The sequence below is a fragment of the Nannobrachium achirus genome (assembly GCF_963921795.1).
Source record: "Nannobrachium achirus genome assembly, chromosome: 14".
Classification (NCBI taxonomy): domain Eukaryota; kingdom Metazoa; phylum Chordata; class Actinopteri; order Myctophiformes; family Myctophidae; genus Nannobrachium; species Nannobrachium achirus.
In genome coordinates this window covers 47,268,820-47,289,367 of record NC_137821.1, presented here as the reverse complement: position 1 = coordinate 47,289,367, position 20,548 = coordinate 47,268,820, and the positions used below count along the sequence as shown (strand labels likewise).

The window sequence follows — 20,548 nt, the reverse complement described above, 5'->3', positions numbered from 1 at the left end:
CATTATACCACTCTGACTGTTAGTTACCGGTCATAAAGACAGGTCTCACCCATTCCTCCCCCTCCCAGAAGCAAGGAGAGAATTTCACACCTTTTGCGCTCCCCATTTTGAGAGGTCACTAGAAATGCTAATTCACATTTGGAAGACAATAGAACCCACGCTGGCAGCAGGGGAGGAGGTGTTTACCTGTCAATTTGACTGATAAATGCAGTCAGAGTGGAAGTGATTTTTTTTCCAGTCACCCCAGTGTTAATTAAAGGTGTATTACGTACTTTCCAAACACAGGCTCCAGTGTACATGGGATGTAGTTTAATTAAAGGTGTATTACGTACTTTCCAAACACAGGCTCCAGTGTACATGGGATGTAGTTTAATTAAAGGTGTATTACGTACTTCCCAAACACAGGCTCCAGTGTACATGGGATGTAGTTGTCGTGGTCGTTGATGGTCTTCCTGCCCAGGCTGATCTTCACATAGGGGTCACACTGGAAACACATGTTTAACATGTCACATAGAGTAAACATTATAAACATTCAAACATCAAACATTATTACACACACAGTATATAGTCTTTGTACCGTTTTCAAACACTGTTTTGGAGGAATTGGGGTTTGTACAGTGTATTATTAGAACAATAGGATTTCCCTTTAACACTACAGTATTTCCACTCTGATTTTACGGTGTCTCTGTGAGCCTGATGGCTGTAGAAAGCCCATATCTTTGGAGTGGATTGTCGCGAGTGGACTCTAAAAGACCTGCGGGCATCTTTGGGCGATTGTTCAAAGGTACGTGTAAAAAGCTCTTTTTCATCGCAGTAAAAGAGTTAAGGGGGTTCCACACGGCACGTGGTTGCCGTCGGGGCTGCCGCTAGGATCAGCAGTGGCTGCACCACGGTGAGACACAAACACACTCACTCAGTGAGTAAACGCCACGCAGTATTTCACAAAGATGAACACAATCCATCTCTCACCGCCCGCGTACGCATGCGCAAACGAGCACGCTCGCGGGGGATTTCACGGGACCGCGCCCGCTCGCCTCGCCGCCCCAAAACTTTGCTGCACGGCCAAAATAGCCGCCTGCCTCCCATTGAAAATGAATTGCTAGGAGGCGGTGACCACGTACCGTCTGGAACCCCCTTTAAGAGTTAAGATCTGTTTATTTGACAGGGACCTTGCTCATTGATGGACATGTCAGTTTTCACTTCAATGTAAATGAGCCAGAGTTAGCCCGCTGTGGGCTAATTTTCATCTGCAGTCCCTGGACCCCCATTGGTGGTGATCAACCCCCCCAATCCAACCCTTGATGCTGAGTGCCAAGCAGGGAGGCATTGGGTCCCATTTTTATAGTCTTTGGTATGACCCGGCCGGGGAATTGAACCCCCGACCTCCCAGTCTCAGGACGGACACTCTAACCACAAGGCCACTGAGCTGGTCAGACAGACAGACAGACAGACAGACAGACAGACAGACAGACAGACAGACAGACAGACAGACAGACAGGATCCCCATTGGTGGTGGTGATCAACCCCCCCAATCCAACCCTTGATGCTGAGTGCCAAGCAGGGAGGCATTGGGTCCCATTTTTATAGTCTTTGGTATGACCCGGCCGGGGAATTGAACCCCCGACCTCCCAGTCTCAGGGCGGACACTCTAACCACAAGGCCACTGAGCTGCTTTAAACTCTTAAGTATAACGGTGAGGAGATCAAGGCAAAGTGATATAGCTGTCAAATAAATTAAATAATACATGTGAACTAATTGACAAGTTTCACGATTACAGAATGGTGAAACACGAAATCACAATTTCCGCTGATTAATTGTGCTCTCCCTCTCTCCCTCTCTCTCTACCTTTCCGTTAGCGTCTTTGGGCTGCAGGGCGTTGGCCTGGACGACGTAGACTCGGACCAGACACTCCTCCAGGCCATTAGGGGGCAGCTGTCTGAACTGTCTGTCGGGTGGGGGGTCGGAGGGGTCGTCTGGCAGCGGGTACACCTTAAACATACCCTGGAGAGGAGAGGGAGAGAGGAGAGGGGAGGGGGCATTCGTACATATTATTTTATAGAATTTTAAAACAACACAAAATAGAATGGAATAGAACACAAAAGACCACAATGGAAACAAGCCCCTGGGGCTTTTTGCTTTTTGTGTTTAGCATAACCTCTGACTGTACTACCTATACTGTTAATAAAGTATTCAATCAATCAATCAATGAAGAGAAGAGAAGAGAAGAGAAGAGAAGAGAAGAGAAGAGAAGAGAAGAGAAGAGAAGAACCATTACCTTGAACTCTCCCACCACAGAGGGGTCGTCTCCTTCGTCCTGGGTCTTCCCTCTGTACAGCTTAAATGTCTGACAGAAGTCTGACAGGCCTTCAAACCCCTCCTTCTCCAGCTCCTTGCTGTACACCTGGAGGAGAGAGTCCAATGACATAATAATGTATACAGATACGCAAAGGCAGTTGAGAAAATATCGAGGTGCCCATTAGATGCTGAGCTTGTAGATCTGTGCTGTGGTGTGGCGTGGCAAAAATCGTGCGTCGGGCCTCGACGGGGGGGTCACTGATTGGACACCATGGGCGCACCATTGAGCCGTTTGTGCCAAGATGTAGGCCGTATCGAGACCAGATGTAGGCCGTATCTAGACCAGATGTAGGCTGTATCTAGGCCAGATGTAGGTCATATCTAGGCCAGATGTAGAGGCCACGCTTCAAGCCAGAAGGTTGGAGCTTAGCTCCTTCCACAAGCAGCGCTCAAAAATATAGACAAATGATATAAGAAGGAGAGTGTGTGGGTGGTGTTATGGTGTGTATGCGCGTGTGCTTCGAACTGTGTGTGTGTGTGTGTGTGTGTGTGTGTGTGTGTGTGTGTGTGTGTGTGTGTGTGTGTGTGTGTGTGTGTGTGTGTGTGTGTGTGTGTGTGTGTGTGTGTGTGTAACAGTCGTTTGGCCGATGATTCACTTTAACAACAACAGTGTTTATGAGAATGGCATGGAGTCACACACTTAATCTATCTCTGGGGCAACACACACACACACACACACACACACACACACACACACACACACACACACACACACACACACACACACACACACACACACACACACACACACACACACACACACACACACACACACACACACACACACACACACGGGGGAGTGGAGTGTTGGCCAGTCTTAATTCCTGTGGTGTTGGATTATACGTGCGGCCAAAAGCTACTCAACACCATGTTACACTGACACTACAGGACACTGTGTGTGTGTGTGTGTGTGTGTGTGTGTGTGTGTGTGTGTGTGTGTGTGTGTGTGTGTGTGTGTGTGTGTGTGTGTGTGTGTGTGTGTGTGTGTGTGTGTCTGGGCAGGGACGTCTATATGTCAGGAGCACAAAAACACTCATTTGTTTTCATTAGTTCGTTTATTTACCTCACACACACACACACACACACACACACACACACACACACACACACACACACACACACACACACACACACACACACACACACACACACACACACACACACACACACACACACACACCAACGCATGTCAACTCTTGTTCTCTCGCTCCATCTCTCTCATTTTCACTATGTCTCTCTCTCTCTTTCTCTCTCTCTCTCTCTCTCTCTCTCTGTCTGTCAGGGTCTCTCTCTCATCTTGTGGTCGGTGTATGAGTGGTCTTAAGGCTGGGGCAAAACGCAGCTTGGGAAACACTGGAGCGCTCTATTAACATGAACAAGACAAGCTGGCCTGCTACTGTCACTAAGGAGGAGAGGAGAGGAGAGGAGAGGAGAGGAGAGGAGAGGAGAGGAGAGGAGAGGAGAGGAGAGGAGATTTTAAGTCACTAGACTTTTTTCTGTGGGTACTATGACTATGTCTCAGAGCCTTACATTCGTTACCGTCTGCTTACAATGTTAGTAAGTATGTTAGCTGATTCTACCCTTCTAACTGAATATCCCTGGAAATATAGGTGATACAAGTACTTGCACCGCCAGAGTGTGCAAGTACTGCGTTCAGTGCAGGGACATGCTGGGCCCCTGATTCAGCCTGGGAAAAAGAGTTGGAGAGGCCCTCATTGCGCGCTATAGAGAGAGATCTCTCTCTATAGCACTGCTGCTACTCAAAGATTTGCCATTTCAGATCATGACAAGTGACAAGCCAGTGTGCCAATTACATGAATTGTATTTTGTCGTTGTCGGGTGGAAACCTTGTATGTCCAAAACCGTTTGTTTTGTATTTATAATTTTAAAAATGATTTCAAACTAGTGAAAACAGCCGATCTACAAGCATGCTGTTTTCACTACTTTTGTGCGACGGCCTTGTATGATGAAGCAGGGCTTTACTTTGTGAAAAAAATTACAAATTTGGAACTTGGAGATACGAGGTTTCTGCCCGATAAGTGACGATTTACTTTGTTGGCAACCCAGCACCCAAAATGGAATGAAGGCCGACATTTTATTTTTTTATTTTTTTCCTAATGGCCGGCCTGGCCCGGCCGGGAATGAACTGGCCGTTCGGGAGTTGTCCCGATTTTCCCAATGGCCAGCACGTCCCTGACCACAAGTGCACAGGTAGCAAGTTGGCACCTCGACTAAAGTGCAGTCTAGTTTCAAACTGTGTCATGAGAATATTGCACACACTTGGTGCGCACAGGCCTTAGGACACAGGGACATTCCAGCAGTCCATTCCAAAAGCTGCTTGTCATATACAGTTGGAGAGGGTACAGCATAGTAAAAACAGAGCTATGTCACATTGTGTTGTTATATACATGTTGTGCAGGGTGTAGAGCTTTTTGAAAGAAACAGCAGCAATCTTTTGCAGTCACTTTGGGACAAATAGCATTTATTTTTTCAAAACTCTTATTTATTTATTTTAAAATGCATTTAAAGGTAGCAACTTTGTTTATAATGGTCTAGAGGTCTACTCCTTACAGATAGTGCAGGAGAGTGGTTGTATTCCATTGGCTAACCTCCTAAGAACTGAGACTCGCTTTTTTCCTCAGTAATTAAATGCACCAGTTACCATTTAATGGTAAATGGTAAATGGTGCATTTATATAGCGCTTTTTATCCAAGGCGCTTTACATAGATTGTGCATTACATTCACCCATTCACACACACCTTCATACACTGATGGCAGAGGAAACCATGCAAGGCACCAACCTGCTCACTGGGAGCAACTAGGGGTTCAGAGTCTTGATCAAGGACTCTTTGACATTAACTCTGGGGGAGCCCGGATTCGAACTGGGAACCCCTCGTGCTCTAATGACGGTTTATCTACCCCTGAGCTATGCCGCCCCCCGAAATTGACCAAACATTTTGACTGTAAGAGGGTCCCAGAAGCGGCACATGTTGACTATCTGTCCCCCTGGGACATAACACGCGGCAGACAAGACAACGAAAAGAGTTGGACGAAGATGAAAGGAGGTGAGTGTGGGGATGAAGAGTGGGTGGAAGAGGTGGGGGAGGGGGGAAAGAGTCAATGATGATGCAAGCCAGAGTCTAGTGTGGAAACACTGGCTCACATGCTGCCAACGCCACAGCACCAAGCCCACTACCAGGGGAGAGAGAGAGAGAGAGAGAGAGAGAGAGAGAGAGAGGTAAGGGACCAGAGCGGGGTAACAGCGAGGGGTAAGCCAAGGCAAGGACGCTTGGAAACTGCAACTCATTTTGACAGCAGAAAATACAATTTACAGAGGGAGAGAGAGCTTGGAAGAGAGAGGGGTGTGTGTGTGTGTGAGAGAGAGAGAGAGAGAGAGAGAGAGAGAGAGAGAGAGAGAGAGATATTGGGGCAGAGAAAGGGCACAGACAAGGTGGAGAGCCAAAGACAAAGTGAGCCTTGGAAATATTGTTTCACTTTACTATATGACGGTAGCGAAGCTAACCGAACCTACTATCAGGGGAGAGGAGAGATCTTAGGATAATATACAGTGTGTTTCACAGGCCTGTTTCACAACACAGGGTTACCCACACAACTTGGCCAAAGAAATGCCATTGGAACATGTATTTTGGACAACCACCGGACAACCACTTAAGCCCTGATTTATACGCTGGTGTTTGCATGGGCGAAAATAGACCAATCTACTGTATGCGTTACGATTCCACGTGTAACAAGCTTGTAAATGTTCACTACTTTTGAACACGACGTTGCGTTCGCCCCCTGACTCTCCCCAGTACTAACCCTATCTCTAACTCTAACCCTAACCGTACGCTTTAACAGCAGGCAACAGCCGGCAACTCTGGGCGATGTCGTCCAAAAGATAAACTATTTTCATGTTTTTTGGGCGACGTCGCCTCTTTGCCTGCTATCGCCAGTAGTTGCCGGGTCCCATTGACAAATAACGCACTTCCAGGAAATACGGCCGACCGTCGCCCGCTGTTTCCCGCGGTTAAAATGCCCCGTGACCCGTAACCATGTAGTCGGAGTAAGGAGATGTCGGACTGGCGTGTACACCCTAATGACACGCCCCAAAATAGGGACACTACATGTTGAAGGTGGTCAACCGAACTTGGAGTGAGAAACTCTTGCTTTATTTATCACAGCCCAATAGCAGGATTAGCACCACACAATGGTTAATGCATAGGGATCAAAGCAATAATAAAGAAATTGGACGAAATGATGCCAAATTACAATGTTTTATTATTTTCGTTCTAAACGTAATATGCTCTTCCTACAGCTATAACCAGTTGTAGAAATCACAGTTTGGGGATTTGACCTTTGCCTTTGTGAAATATGAGACCATCAGGGTTTTAGGGTTCACTTGCTTGTGCTCGTATAAGTTAGTGACAAATAAAACCTTCTTGATTCTTGATTCCTCTTGATTCTTTTATGGAAGACACTTATGAACGTGTATTATATTGCTAGTTTGAGCAATTCAAATACTACTTAATCATAAAATATAATATGGACTTTACGGCCACGTGGTTGCACAGCGGCGGTATTAAAAGTTACAGGCCAAAAATAAAGACGGTCTCCAAGGAATCCAAACGACTGAAATCATTCACGGTGACTGAGAACTTTAATCTACGTGTGATTCAGACAGCGAGGGAGCTGTGTGAGGTAGCATTCGGCCTCTGCCTAATGCATGGCCGTTCCCTGAACTGTCCAAGGTCGCCGTTTTCTCGCTCTGTGTTTTGGTGTCTTTTTGCGGTCCAGATAATCTCCAGTGTCTCCTCAAATGGTAAATGGTCCAGTAAATGGTGCATTTATATAGCGCCTTTTATCCAACGCGCCTTACAGAGATTGTGCATTACATTCACCCATTCACACATCGATGGTGGAGGAAACCACGCAAGGCACCAACCTGCTCACCGGGAGCAACTAGGGGTTCAGAGTCTTGCTCAAGGACTCTTCCACACTAACTCTGGGTGAGCCCGGGATCGAACTGGGAATCCTTCGGGAACCCCCCGTGTTCTAAGACGGCAACTCTACCCCTGAGCCACTGCCGCCATTAATGTATTAGTGAATTCATTTTCCCCATTGACTTAAAAGGGGAAAATTCAAATGTCAAGACAAAATTAATTTGCAAGTTGCAATTTCCAATTGCACCTTTCTAGATGCGATTGCTCCTCCTCATCCGCAACGGTGGATGAGGAGGTCAGGGCGAGACAAGGGCAGTGGAGCGAGGCAGCCAGCTCAGGCTAGAGGTGGAGTATAAAGATAGGTGGAGAAAGGATAGGATGTGGGAGTGGTGTACAGAGACGTTGAACTGACGCAAAGGAGAAGCTGGAAACTGGTGGCTCGGTTTAGCATGACGCCACAGCAGACCAAACCTAACCGACTACTGTACCTAGGGAGAGACAGAGACAGTCAGAGACCCAGAGTCGGAGAGAGAGAGAGAGAGAGAGAGAGAGAGAGAGAGAGAGAGAGAGAGAGAGAGAGAGAGTAGGGGATTAGTGGAGACGAAAGCGGGGGCAGGTTAGGTGGAGAGCAGAGGTGATGGTGAAGGGGTGGGGGTGGATGGAGGTACTGAAAGCCAAGGGATAAGGTTGGAAACAGTGGGTCACTTCGGTATGACTACCTAACCTAACTGAACCCTTCACACACCGAGAGAGGAAGAGAGAGGCACAGATGCCACAGACTGGAGCAGACTTTTGTTAATCCCTGAATGTCGAGCACTCAGGGGGGAAGCTGCTATGCACCTACAGTAGGCCAGTACGCCCACATTAATTGCAACAGTAGGTCACATTTATTATGAAAACCTGCAGATCATGTCCGTCTGTCCGTGCGTCACGCCTCATGTCACACTCCATATATGGCCAAGACATAATTCTTGCGCAAGTGTGACTCGCGTCACGGCACATCACGGCAACCCATATCTGAGAATGCGCCCCATATATGGACATATTGTGTCAGTCTCATGATAACCAGTGTGGTTGATGTGACACGAATCACACATGAATTCCGTCCTTGTCCCTTTTATGCCCATATATGGAGATCCCTGATGTCATCAGTATTAAGCCCATATCTGGGAATGCCCATATATGGACACATTTTATCAGTCTCTGTTGTTTCAGCGCAACCTCGCTTCTCCTTATACGGCGTCTTTCTGGTTGTCTTTTTTTTCAAATGGCAAAGTAAAGATAATAATACCCTTTCTCTCACATCATTGAGAATGAAACAACACAAGGAACAAAGCAGTTCCTGAGAAACAGCCTTTATCTACAGGTTCATTTCAAAACACTATGAATTTCACGAGACTATGCTGGCCGGGCCTTAAATAATACATTTTAGGAAGGAATGGCCGCGGGCCATAATAGAATCTGACCGCGTGCCACAACCACCGGCCCCCGGGCCGTACTTTGACATAACTGATCCACAGAGAGACAGAGAGGGTGGAGAGATACCGTAGGAGAGGGTGTTTCTGAGAGAGCTCGAGCCAGGATGAGGAGCGTCCCGCTCCAGAGTCCTGTCTCACTTCGTTAGGACGGCTAGAAAAAGAAAAAGCTCCTGACCAAACCTAGCGTCAGGGGAGAGAGAGAGAGAGAGAGAGAGAGAGAGAGAGAGAGAGAGAGAGAGAGAGAGAGAGAGAGGGAGGGAAGGAGAGAGAGAAGACCTGGTGGGTGGAGAAGAGAGTTGAGGGGGCGGACAGTACATGAGAGATGGAGATGGAGAGACTGAGAGAAAGAGATGAGAAAGAGAGGATTGAGAGCCAACATAAGGGCAAAGCTTACTACTTCTGTGTCTCAACCCCAAACCTTGACTTATGTTGAATCCACAACAAACGTTCTTAACCCTCCCCGCTCAATGGGTGTGTACAAAACATCTGAAACACCCTGGCCTACAGTACACCACCTTGGTGTGTACGCCTACAGTATTTCAGAAAACAGCACGCTTCTGGCTGCCACTTTGTCTCGTCGTCGGAGAGCAGCAGCGGAAAAATATTTTTGCTAGCTCTGCCTACTGCCACAGCCAGGTCGATCCTTGCCGTAGACAATGCATGGAACCTCGTCGCTTTCTCAGAGCGGGATGCGGTTGATGTTTTCTTCTATGCCAAACTGCATACGTTTTGTTTTACAATGCCAACGCTCAGGAACATAGCCCCGTCCTTTCACTCTCTACATGAAACATGGCAGTATAGAAACGCCGAAAGGACAACTTTGTTTTGAACAAGGGTTCATGTTTTAGATTGTAATTAGAGTGTTAAAATGTTTTAATTTATTGATTTATATCGTTTTAGTAATTTTAACGATTTTCATTTCAGTGGTTGGAGGCATACGTACAACAGAGGCCAAATATGTTTTTTTTTACACAATAAGCCCATTCCCAAGATGCACCTCACTCTTCCATGGGCAGATGTTATGCAGACTTATGGGGTATAGTATCTAGTAGTGTTACGGTAAAAAAGTAATAATGAAATCAACAGCTTATTGTGTCTAAAAAGACATATTTAGCTACTTGTACGCATGCCCCCATCCACTGAAAAAAAAATCACCAAAAAAAAGCAGTAAAAACATTTTAACACTCATCTTTTCTTTTCTCTAATTACAATCTAAAATAATGAACCCTTGTGGTACGTAAAACAAACAAAGCTGTCCTTTAACTGTGTTTGTTCATAAAACCACGCTGAAAGTGGTCCAAACAATATCGTCCACAGCTATTAGTCGACGTTGTAGTTGTGGTGTGGACGAGTTTTTAAAACCACAGAAATGTATCGTGATCGTTATCGGGCTCGGTGTGAACGGCCCTTACTGTATACCCCAGCCTAGATCTAAATCAGTTTGGACTGACGCTTTCAGCACCTTAGCATGAATGTGTTTGGATGGCGCGCCGTATCCAGGAAAACTTAGGGGAAAGTCTGTGGTAGAATATCGTCAGCCAAGCAGACGCTGATGAAAGTTCAACACCATGACTCATTTCCCTCTAGGACATCACAGTTCTGAGACGCTCCGTCCTCCCAAAGGTACAAGGGGGGGTCGGGAGGTCAAGGGGTCAGGATAAATAGGGTATGGGTGATGAGAGTATATGGTTGACCAGTGGGTTGGTTTGATGAGTGTGTGTGTGGGAAAGGAGGCGAAACGGGGGCGCGTCCAACCCACAAACAAAAAACGGAACATTGAAAGAAGCTGACATCATCGCCTTAATTCTCCCGGGTGTCGCGCCAAAATGGCCGTCCTCCGTGTTCAGAACGATGGGACAATTCCTACGGTCTGATGACATGTAATAGACGTAAACAAATAGCCCCGGGGCTGCTGGGAGATCGCAGTGGGAAGTGGGATAAAGGCAGGCGATCGCTTTCGGTGGGCGGAGGGGTTTTGTCAGGGGGGATCTCGAAAGGTCGAGGTCACCGCGTCACGATGACGACAACGCGAACGAGGGATCGCGGCCTTTTCCTCGTGAACGTATCCTCCTGAGTGAGTTGGCCAATCCCAAACTCACCATGGATGAGTCATCGAAACAACGGCGGAATATCAGGTCAGTGGGTGGGAGACGAGAGGAGTCGTCTTGTCTACAATCTTCTAATGCTAAGCTGAATCATTCCACCCCGTATTTAAAAATGCCTTTAAAATATATTTTTTGAATTTCCATTTCCAATTTTGCTGTCCAGTTTGACTTATTTAGGCGACTGCACAGGTGAAAGGGTATATCGCTGCCTTTATATGACATTAAACTCACTTTGCCACTCGATTTGCCATTCATTTTATGCTTGCACATACGAAGTACAGACTTGAAGCATTTGAGAATTGTGATGTCTAGACTAGGAGAGGAGAGGAGATGATATCCCTCATCTGTGTGTCTCAGTCCACTAAACACACATGCACGTACATCACTCCAGAACCACACATGCTCCTGAAAAAGTATGTTAAACACACACACACACACACACACACACACACACACACACACACACACACACACACACACACACACACACACACACACACACACACACACACACACACACACACACACACACACACACACAGTTCCTCTCACCTGTAGCGTGTCGAGGCCTTTCTCCAGATAGCTTCCACATTTGTTGGTCTCTCCGGTCGAGGCGTAGAACTTGCTCCACCAATCCATGAGATCCTCCTCCTGTTGGTCAGCATAATGTCAAAGGTCAGAGGTCAGAGCTATAAAGAACACAGCTCCCAATGTCTTGAGGTTCTCGTGGTGTGTGGGTCTATAGATCAGTGACTCTTAACTGTTTACGTTTCAGGGATCCCCCATAACCCTGAGAGTGTACAAATGGAACCAAATGGACCCTTAGACTTAGGTTCCATTTGTACACTCTCTGAGTTACAGACCTGTCCATTTGGTTCATTTATAACTCATTTAGAACGACCCTCAAGCAACGTCGAAGGCCCCTGGACCTCATTTTGAGAACCGTCTTTTTGATATAAAACGGTATATCACCACTGTCAGGCAGAAACCTCGTATCTCCAGGTTTCAAATGTGTACGTTTTTTATCTAAATTAAAGCCCTGCTTCATCGTACAAGAGCGTTGCACAAAACTAGTAAAAATAGCAGATTTACAAGCACACAACGAGGCGTTGTGTGCTCGGCTATTTTCACTATTTTCACTATTGTAAATCATTTTTAAAATGATAAATACAAAACGAACGGTTTTGGACGTACAAGGTTTCCACCCGACAACGATATATAGTTTAAGACGACACACAACACAGCTTCCAAAGTTGCACTGGAAGGTCCCTCTGTGTTCAACACATACATTAACTCACAGCCACAGTGTTAGCATTATAACATTAAAGCCCACATTACACTTTTTCACATCTAATCCTGGAAGCAGAATTACTGCAGGTGCAGCTGTCACCCATGAGAATACATCATTGAAACAACAAACTGTACATCAATATTACAACAAAGTAGTATCTATTATATTACTATAAAGTAAGTATCTAAGGTAGTACAAGTGTACTTAATAGTTGGGATGTAGTTTCCATACTTACCCATTGTAACATCTTAACGCATGCATCAAAACAAAACACAGGTCAGAAATGTAGCTTTGAAGCATATTCATCGATAAAATGTAAAGATGCAATCCATAACCTTTTATTTAGTGAATAACAATGTTAAGTAGTTTAAGGGAGTGTATTAATACAATCATCAGCCTTTTTAAGGTTTCTGTTAAAAAAAAAAAAAAAAAAAAAAAAAAAAACGCTCAAAGAGATGACTTAATTTGGCCATATTTTATCTGACTTTATTTATATATGCTTAACTCGTCTAACACTGCTGCTTCACCCTGCCTTATGTCCTCAGCCTTTCATTTTACCTTTTACATTCCAAGATCACTTTCTTCCTATGGCAATTATCCACCTGTTTCCGCCAGAATTTACTGTAGCATTATTTGCGGGACACTTCCGGGTTAACAGCAGACATACAAGCTCACGTCACGTCGCAGATGCAACTGTTGTGAGTTTGTAGATCACACACTCGGATGGAAAGTTGTGGATAGGCAAAAATGACAATTTGACCCAAAATGTGACTTGGCCAATTAGCCTATACCATGATGAGGATAACTAGGATAATCGGTAACTAACACAACTGTGGTAGTTTCAGGTGGTCTCTCTACAAATACATTATTATAGATCCTGTGGTCTGGTAGGACCACTAGTGGTTGATAAGAGGTACCGCAGTAGACATTCAGGCACTGGCGTCTCAGGGACCCAGGTTTGAATACTGACATGAAGGTTACAGATTGCAACTTTTACAGTAACTTGAACACAAAAAGACATAAATAAGTTCATTCTAAAGTCTGAAATCCACTCACACGCGCGCACTCACACACACACACACACACACACACACACACACACACACACACACACACACACACACACACACACACACACACACACAAGCACAGACACACACATGTGCACGCACTCACACACGTGAAAGACTTTTTTTTTTTTTGGTCCAACACAATAAAAGTCTGTTCACACTGGCAAACTTAGTGGAGAACTATTTAAAGACACGGTTTTGACTGGTTTCTCACAGAAACAACTATTCTGTGTATTTGCGTGTGTGTGTGCGTGTGTGCGTGCGTGCGTGCGTGCGTGCGTGCGTGCGTGCGTGCGTGCGTGCGTGCGTGCGTGCGTGCGTGCGTGCGTGCGTGCGTGCGTGTGTGTGTGTGTGTGTGTGTGTGTGTGTGCATGCATGCGTACGCATGTGCACGCGTTGACGACATCCCTGACGCAACAAGGAAACAAAGACAGAGAATACCAGTGGGACAGATCAAACACACACACACACACACACACATACGCACACACGCGCACGCACGCGCACACACACACACACACACACACACACACACACACATACACACACACGCTGTCTCCACCCTGCAACCTTCAACCCTCGAAGGAACAGCAGAGCTTCAAACACGCTCATGACGTGCGCACCACTTTTTCCTGTGTGTGTGTGTGTGTGTGTGTGTGTGTGTGTGTGTGTGTGTGTGTGTGTGTGTGTGTGTGTGTGTGTGTGTGTGTGTGTGTGTGTGCGCAGGCATGGTTTAGTGCGGAATTCCCTTTCTCCTACTTCCCACAGATTTAGTCTCTTAGGCGCACACACACATGCACACACACACACACACTCAAATAGATATACAAACACTCATACTGTAAATAAATACGCACACAAATAGAGTGTATGCTCTCAGATACACACACACACACACACGAACACGCACGCACACGCGCACGCACGCACACACACACACACACACACACACACACACACACACACACACACACACACACACACACACACACACACACACACACACACACACACACACACACACACACACACACACACACACACACACACACGCGCACAAGCTTGGTAAACTATGGAATCCCTAATGTTTCCACTGTGGCCTGGAAATACCAGCGCATGTCCAATAAGTAGAACATGAATCGGCTGGTACACATAAACGCGCGCACGGCCGCGCGTGCGCACGTGCACACCGACGCATGCATGCATATAACTACGACATGAATCGGCTGGCAAGTGCACCCAAACAGACACGTGCGTGCGTGCGCACACACACGCGCGCGCACACACGTGCACGGCCTCTCAGACATGCAGACACACACATAAAGAGTCTGGTGTGTGTTAATGTGCCCGCTGTGATTAATCCATGCCAGCCATTGATGACAGGGGCGCCAGAACGTGTGTGTGTGTGTGTGTGTGTGTGTGTGTGTGTGTGTGTGTGTGTGTGTGTGTGTGTGTGTGTGCATGCACACACTCGCTAGCGAGGGTAAGGGTACATATGTGTGCCAGCCGTTTCATGTATTTGTTATATACTGTATTACATGTGCTTGGGCGTGTGTGTGTGTGTGTGTGTGTGTGTGTGTGTGCACTCACCCAACTGTGACTCCTCATTCGAATGGATTAAGGCCCTTTAGTACAGCTTTCCAGACTACATGCACACACATACACACACACACACAAACGCGCGCACACACGCGGTGGTTTGCCCCGGGGGTGTGTGTGGGGTTTTGCAGTCTATCATTATAGCAGCCAACAGGGGAAGCCAACCTAACCAACACTCTGGCTGGTACAGCCAAACATACTGCATACAGGGACCCTGGACCTCTGTTCTCACTAGCATTTGTATACTTTTCAACAACCACAGCGTCTGGTCAATAATACTGCGTTGATAGGGTCCATATTATATACTATGCCCTGTCCTCGTTTCCCTCTACACGACTGGTTCTCTGTGGTGGGTTTTGGGGATCACCAATGGTCCAAAAATGTATCCTTTACGGTTCTGTAACTCAGAGAGTGTACAATGGGTTGTCTCTGGGATCCCAGTCTACACTGTGAGAGTTACTGACCCATAAGGGTCCTTTTGGTTCCATTTGTGTACGCTCTCAGAGTTACAGATCCGTAAGGGTCCATTTGTACACTCTCAGAGTTTCAGACCTGTAAGTGTAAGGGTCCATTTGTACACTCTCAGAGTTTCAGACCTGTAAGTGTAAGGGTCCATTTGAACTGTAGGTGATCCCCGGAACCCAACGTTGAGAAACCAACATGTCTTTTCCAAAAATAGCCAAACTACGTGGTTACAACACATCATGTTCCGAGGAGCTGTGAGCTTGTAAAGCAGCTGTTTTTGACACAATTTAGCCTACAGTACACTGACGTACACAGACCAGGGCTATGGGGTCCATATGGTCGACTCAAACTCAATACATTTGTTCACATCAAAAGTGACTTCACATTAACAAGCATTTGACAACAGTATATAAGGCCAGATCTCTCTCTCTCTCTCTCTCTCTCTCTCTCTCTCTCTCTCTCTCGGTTCTCAAATGTTTTCATGTCAATTGGGACCACCAAATTAATGTGTGATTGGCCACAGACCCCCATCAGAATGTGTCTGTCAGGGACCTTCGTATAAAATATGTGTTGTTAAAAAGGATTGAAACGGCTAAACAGATTTTTATCCAATGTTGACACATTTTGCTGGGGGACCCCCTATGTTACCCTCTGCAGAGACCCCTGGGGCTGCCCGGAACCTCACTTTGAGAAGCACTGGTTGTAGAGCATCAATCCCAGTGCTGTTGGGTTTGGCCAGAGGCAGACAGACACACATCTGTCTTCACTACCTCACCTCTTAATAAAACAAACACCTCTGCAGCCAGAACTATGACTCTACAGTATAGTGCATGTGTGTGTGTGTGTGTGTGTGTGTGTGTGTGTGTGTGTGTGTGTGTGTGTGTGTGTGTGTGTGTGTGTGTGTGTGTGTGTGTGTGTGTGTGTCTAAATGAGTGTGTGCGCACATGCTTGCATGTGTGTGTGTGGTTGCATCCAAAGTCTGGTAAAGGTCAACTTAATATGACCAATTGACCTGCACAAATAAAGAGAAGTGGTGAGACCAATGTTTTCCTCTCTCTCTCTCTCTCTCTCTCTCTCTCTCCCCTTACAAAGGACAGCTGTAATATTATCATTGAAGGTTGTGAAACTATAAAGAAACCAGTTAATTGTACCGTGTCGTGGCAATTGATTCAATTGACATACACTCATTCATTCATTCATTCACATATTTATGTGTGTGGTAACTGCGGTTGTATCTTACTGTAAGTTGCTGCAGAACAGGGGTGCCCACACTTGAGAGCACCTTTTAAGTGACCAGCTCAACACGATCTACCCACCCAAAAACAACGCACCTGAAAGGTAAGTGTGTGTGTGTGTGTGTGTGTGTGTGTGTGTGTGTGTGAGAGTGTGTGTGGGGGCGGTTACTTTAGAAGCCATAAAGGGAGCTAGAAGCTCCTCCGTCCTACTCCTCCCGCCCCTCCCCCAGCCCGTAGAATGACATGCAGTGACAAATATCACCCTCCCCCGCCGGCTCGCCCGCCCAGCTTCCCTCCACTGAACACGGGCCACTTGTGTTCGTGTGCAGACCCTCGACAAAGCCGGATGCACCACAGTGGAATCTAACTAAAAGTAAACCCCCTCCCCTCCATCACCTGTTGCCAATGTGAACAGTTGTCTATTATTATCATTATTAATAGCACTGACAGTCTTGGAAGTATGGAGGGATGAAGGATAATATGGAAGGCATGCTTTAGCTTCAAAATGTGAAAAATAGAGTGATAGTCGTTGAAATGAATAAAACAGAGGAGAGAGAGAGCAGAGGTGGAAGGTGGTTTTGAGAGGCCTAAGAGTGCTTTGATGATGACGATGCACAAACACAATATGACGTCAGTAATGGCAATAACACCAGTGGTATGTGCATTTCCCACAGTGACAGCAGAGCATGTAATGGTAGGAGGTGACTTTTCTGGCATGGTTTAAAATCCCTGGCCTCCTTGTATACTTTAGATGCTGGCTCAATCTGGACTGTTGAAATCCTGAGTTTAAATTGAACTCTGAACGTGTACAAGTGGAATGGGTCCATAGACTCTCAAGAATTTAAAGGTAGGTATTGTATATATTATGTTTCTGATAAAGTAAATGTTATGTAGCTTTATATTTTGATAGTAATCATTTGCTAGAGAGTGTTTGTTCACTAGGGAGACAGGAGTCTCCCCATCTCTCCTGCTCTTTAGGAAACACTAGGAGAGACTTTTAATTCACACAGAATCGAGGATAAACAAGTGACATTGGAACTGATGACAAACAGACATGGGCTGATACAATGGGAACTGGAGCACTGTACAATTGACGGTGATAAATGACAGTAGGCTACATGCTCGCCTGAACCGAAGAGTCACTGAACAAACACGCTGTAGCGTATGAAACCTTTTGTTTTAACCAAAAGAATATCACTTACTCTACCTTTAATTAAACAGAAACTGCGCTGATTTTGCACCTAAATCCCATTGTTCTGATTCTGTAACATCATATAAAGGTATTCTAATGGGTGGTTTAACTTGCTCTTCATAAACCATGCCAGGAAATGAAAGGGGAGTTAACAGAGAATGGCTGTTATAATACCTACATGGAGACTGGAGCGAGGAGTGGAGAGGTTAATGATAGCAGAGCTGGTTCCATCTGCAAACTAACACACACACACGCACGCAAACACGCACACACATACACAGAAACATGACGAGACATACTCTCAAGTTAGCTGGTTAGGGTTAGCCACAAACAAGCTACATACAGTAACAAACATGGCACTTTTCATTTCAACATAATTTCGTCAATGTTGGGCAGAAATATCCCAAACCGTTACTTTTCAGGGAAATGGAATAAATAGCCTGTGTTCTAGTGAACCCAATGTAGTTATTATTCGGTCACAAGCTCTTATATTTCATATTTTCATTGGTTAAATATATATAAAACCCACAGACATAACCACTTTCATATTTCACTGTGCTCTCCCCAGCAATGATAGGCGCGCATTTTCCAAAATAGCAAAAGGAATATAAAATCTACAAGCTTGTGATGCGATGCATTGAGCAGCTTGTTTTCGGTTTGTTTGTTTGTGTGTTTGTTCTTTGCTACTTTTGCGTCATATGACAAGTGTGGGCATTAATGTATGAAAAATACAGTTTACAAAAGTTGAAACAAGTTGATACAGGGTTTCTGCCCGACAGCGACAAATACAAACACAGACAGATACATTTTTTTTTCATACATTTTCACTGTTAGACACGCATACTGTACCTGCATAAGAAACCAAAACCAAAAATTGTTAAAACAAATACTATGTGCACATGAAAATAAATGAACGGACACTGAGACAACTCAAAGCATTCTGAAACGCCCTTCATGGAGTGTCAAACAAATCATAAAAAATGAATGAATGTGGGAAAATGTTTGCCTGTCAGCCAGGAAGGACTTAACAACTCAACAACTTACTGTTTGTGTTGTTCTTGCATAGATTTAACAACTCAACAACGTACTGTTTGCATAGATTTCAGGATTTCTTTCCAGGATCCCTGGTTAATACAAGCCTTATTTGCATTAAAGATCCCCCAGAAAAGAAATTATTAAGGCATTTAAAGGACAACTTTAGTTTTTTACAACAAGGGTTCATATTTTAGATTGTAATTAAAGAATATAAAAGATGAGTGTTAAAATTATTTAATTTAATTCTTTCTATTGTTTTAGATATTCTTATTTCAGTGATTGGGGGCATGCGTACAAGTGGCTAAATATGTAATTTTACACAGAATAAGCCCATTCCCAAGATACAACGCAACCTTTCATGGTTGGATGTGACTTATGGGGGCTAGAAGTGTTACTGTAAATAGCAATAAAGAAACTGCTGGCTTATTGTGTCTAAAAAAAGACATATTTAGCCACTTGTACGCATGCCCCCATGCGTACGCATGCCCCACATTTTAGCAAGGTAAACGCGATAAAACAATAGAACGAAGCAAATGAAAACATTTAACACTCACTTTTTCTTTTCTCTAATTACAATCTAAAATATGAACCCTCAATTCATTGGCTTCTTTCTTTTTCTCAGTTATAATTTCTTTTCTCGTCTGTATTTTAATATGCTCTGTGCAGCTCTTTGGTTCGACCTTGGTCGTTGGAAACGTGCTGAATAAATAAACGTTGATTTGATTTGATGTGGACATTGGCGAAAGCACTGACCTTCTGATTACCAGACACCTCAGCTCTGGCAGGAGAGACAGATGGTAAAGAATGCCAGCAGTGAGTGGGGTAAAGCAGTGGTTCTCAACCTGTGATTAACTTAAAGGACAACTTTGTTTTTTTACAACAAGGGTTCATATTTTAGATTGTAATTAGAGAAAATAAAAAGTGAGTGTTAAAATGTTTTCACTTACTTCGTTCTATCATTTTAGCATGTTTAGCGTGCTAAAACGTGGGGGCATGCGTACGCATCGGGGCAAGTGTACAAGTGGCTAAATATGTATTTTTAGACACAATAAGCCTGCAATTTCTGTATTGCTATTTACAGTAACCCCAGAGAGAGACAGCCGTGGACTCTCTGCGTCCACGTCTGAAGACGCGTCTTATGACGCGTCTGATGACGCGTCCGTGCTTAAATAGCGGTCAAGACGCAGCTTTGCGTCCAGGACGGAGCTCCCGCGGCTCAAGACGCGAAACCGCGGCTCAAGACGCGATTCGAGTCAAAGGACGGGGCTTTGACACTACAATCGCGTCTTTTCGCCAAAAGACGCGGCTTGCATCCCGTCTTTGAGCCCAAAAACGGAGCTGGGACACTACAATCGCGTCTTCCGTCTCATGACGCGTCCGTGCTTAAATAGTGGTCAAGACGCAGCTTTGCGTCCCTGCACGGAGCTTGCGTCTTCTAGACGGCTCAAGACGCGATTCGAGCCGAAAGACGGGGCTTGGACACTACAATCGCGTCTTTGATCCCAAAGACGTGGCTTGGAGGCTACCGCGTCTGGCTGGAACTCGGAGCGGAGTCAAGTTCATTGAAAATAACGGGGCCGTATGTTTTGACGCGGCGCCTCCGTGCGGCCGATGTGTCTAGTGTGTGTTCCCCTTCAGACGTCTGCTGTCTGCTCTCCGTGAAAAAAAAAAAAAAAAGGGTGTCTATTGTATGTATTTTTTGATGGAGAATTCAAATATGACCTTCTTTTTTGCATAGGACAACTCTAACCTGCATCAATTGGTATTTTATAATTGCCAATTG

General features: G+C 45.3%; 1 protein-coding gene across 1 annotated transcript in view; it reads right to left on the bottom strand.

The window, feature by feature from the left end:
- The window catches only part of dysf (dysferlin, limb girdle muscular dystrophy 2B (autosomal recessive)), a gene marked incomplete at its 5' end in the record, with an annotated part of 194,227 nt that overhangs the window by 29,994 nt on the left and 143,685 nt on the right, over window positions 1-20,548 (bottom strand). Inside the window, 6 exons of the mRNA XM_080741975.1 lie at window positions 393-484; window positions 1,846-2,001; window positions 2,276-2,401; window positions 11,431-11,529; window positions 12,405-12,416; window positions 17,909-17,968. Of these exons, the coding sequence (XP_080598101.1) occupies window positions 393-484; window positions 1,846-2,001; window positions 2,276-2,401; window positions 11,431-11,529; window positions 12,405-12,416; window positions 17,909-17,968 (545 nt within the window). The remainder of the gene's footprint in view (window positions 1-392; window positions 485-1,845; window positions 2,002-2,275; window positions 2,402-11,430; window positions 11,530-12,404; window positions 12,417-17,908; window positions 17,969-20,548) is intronic.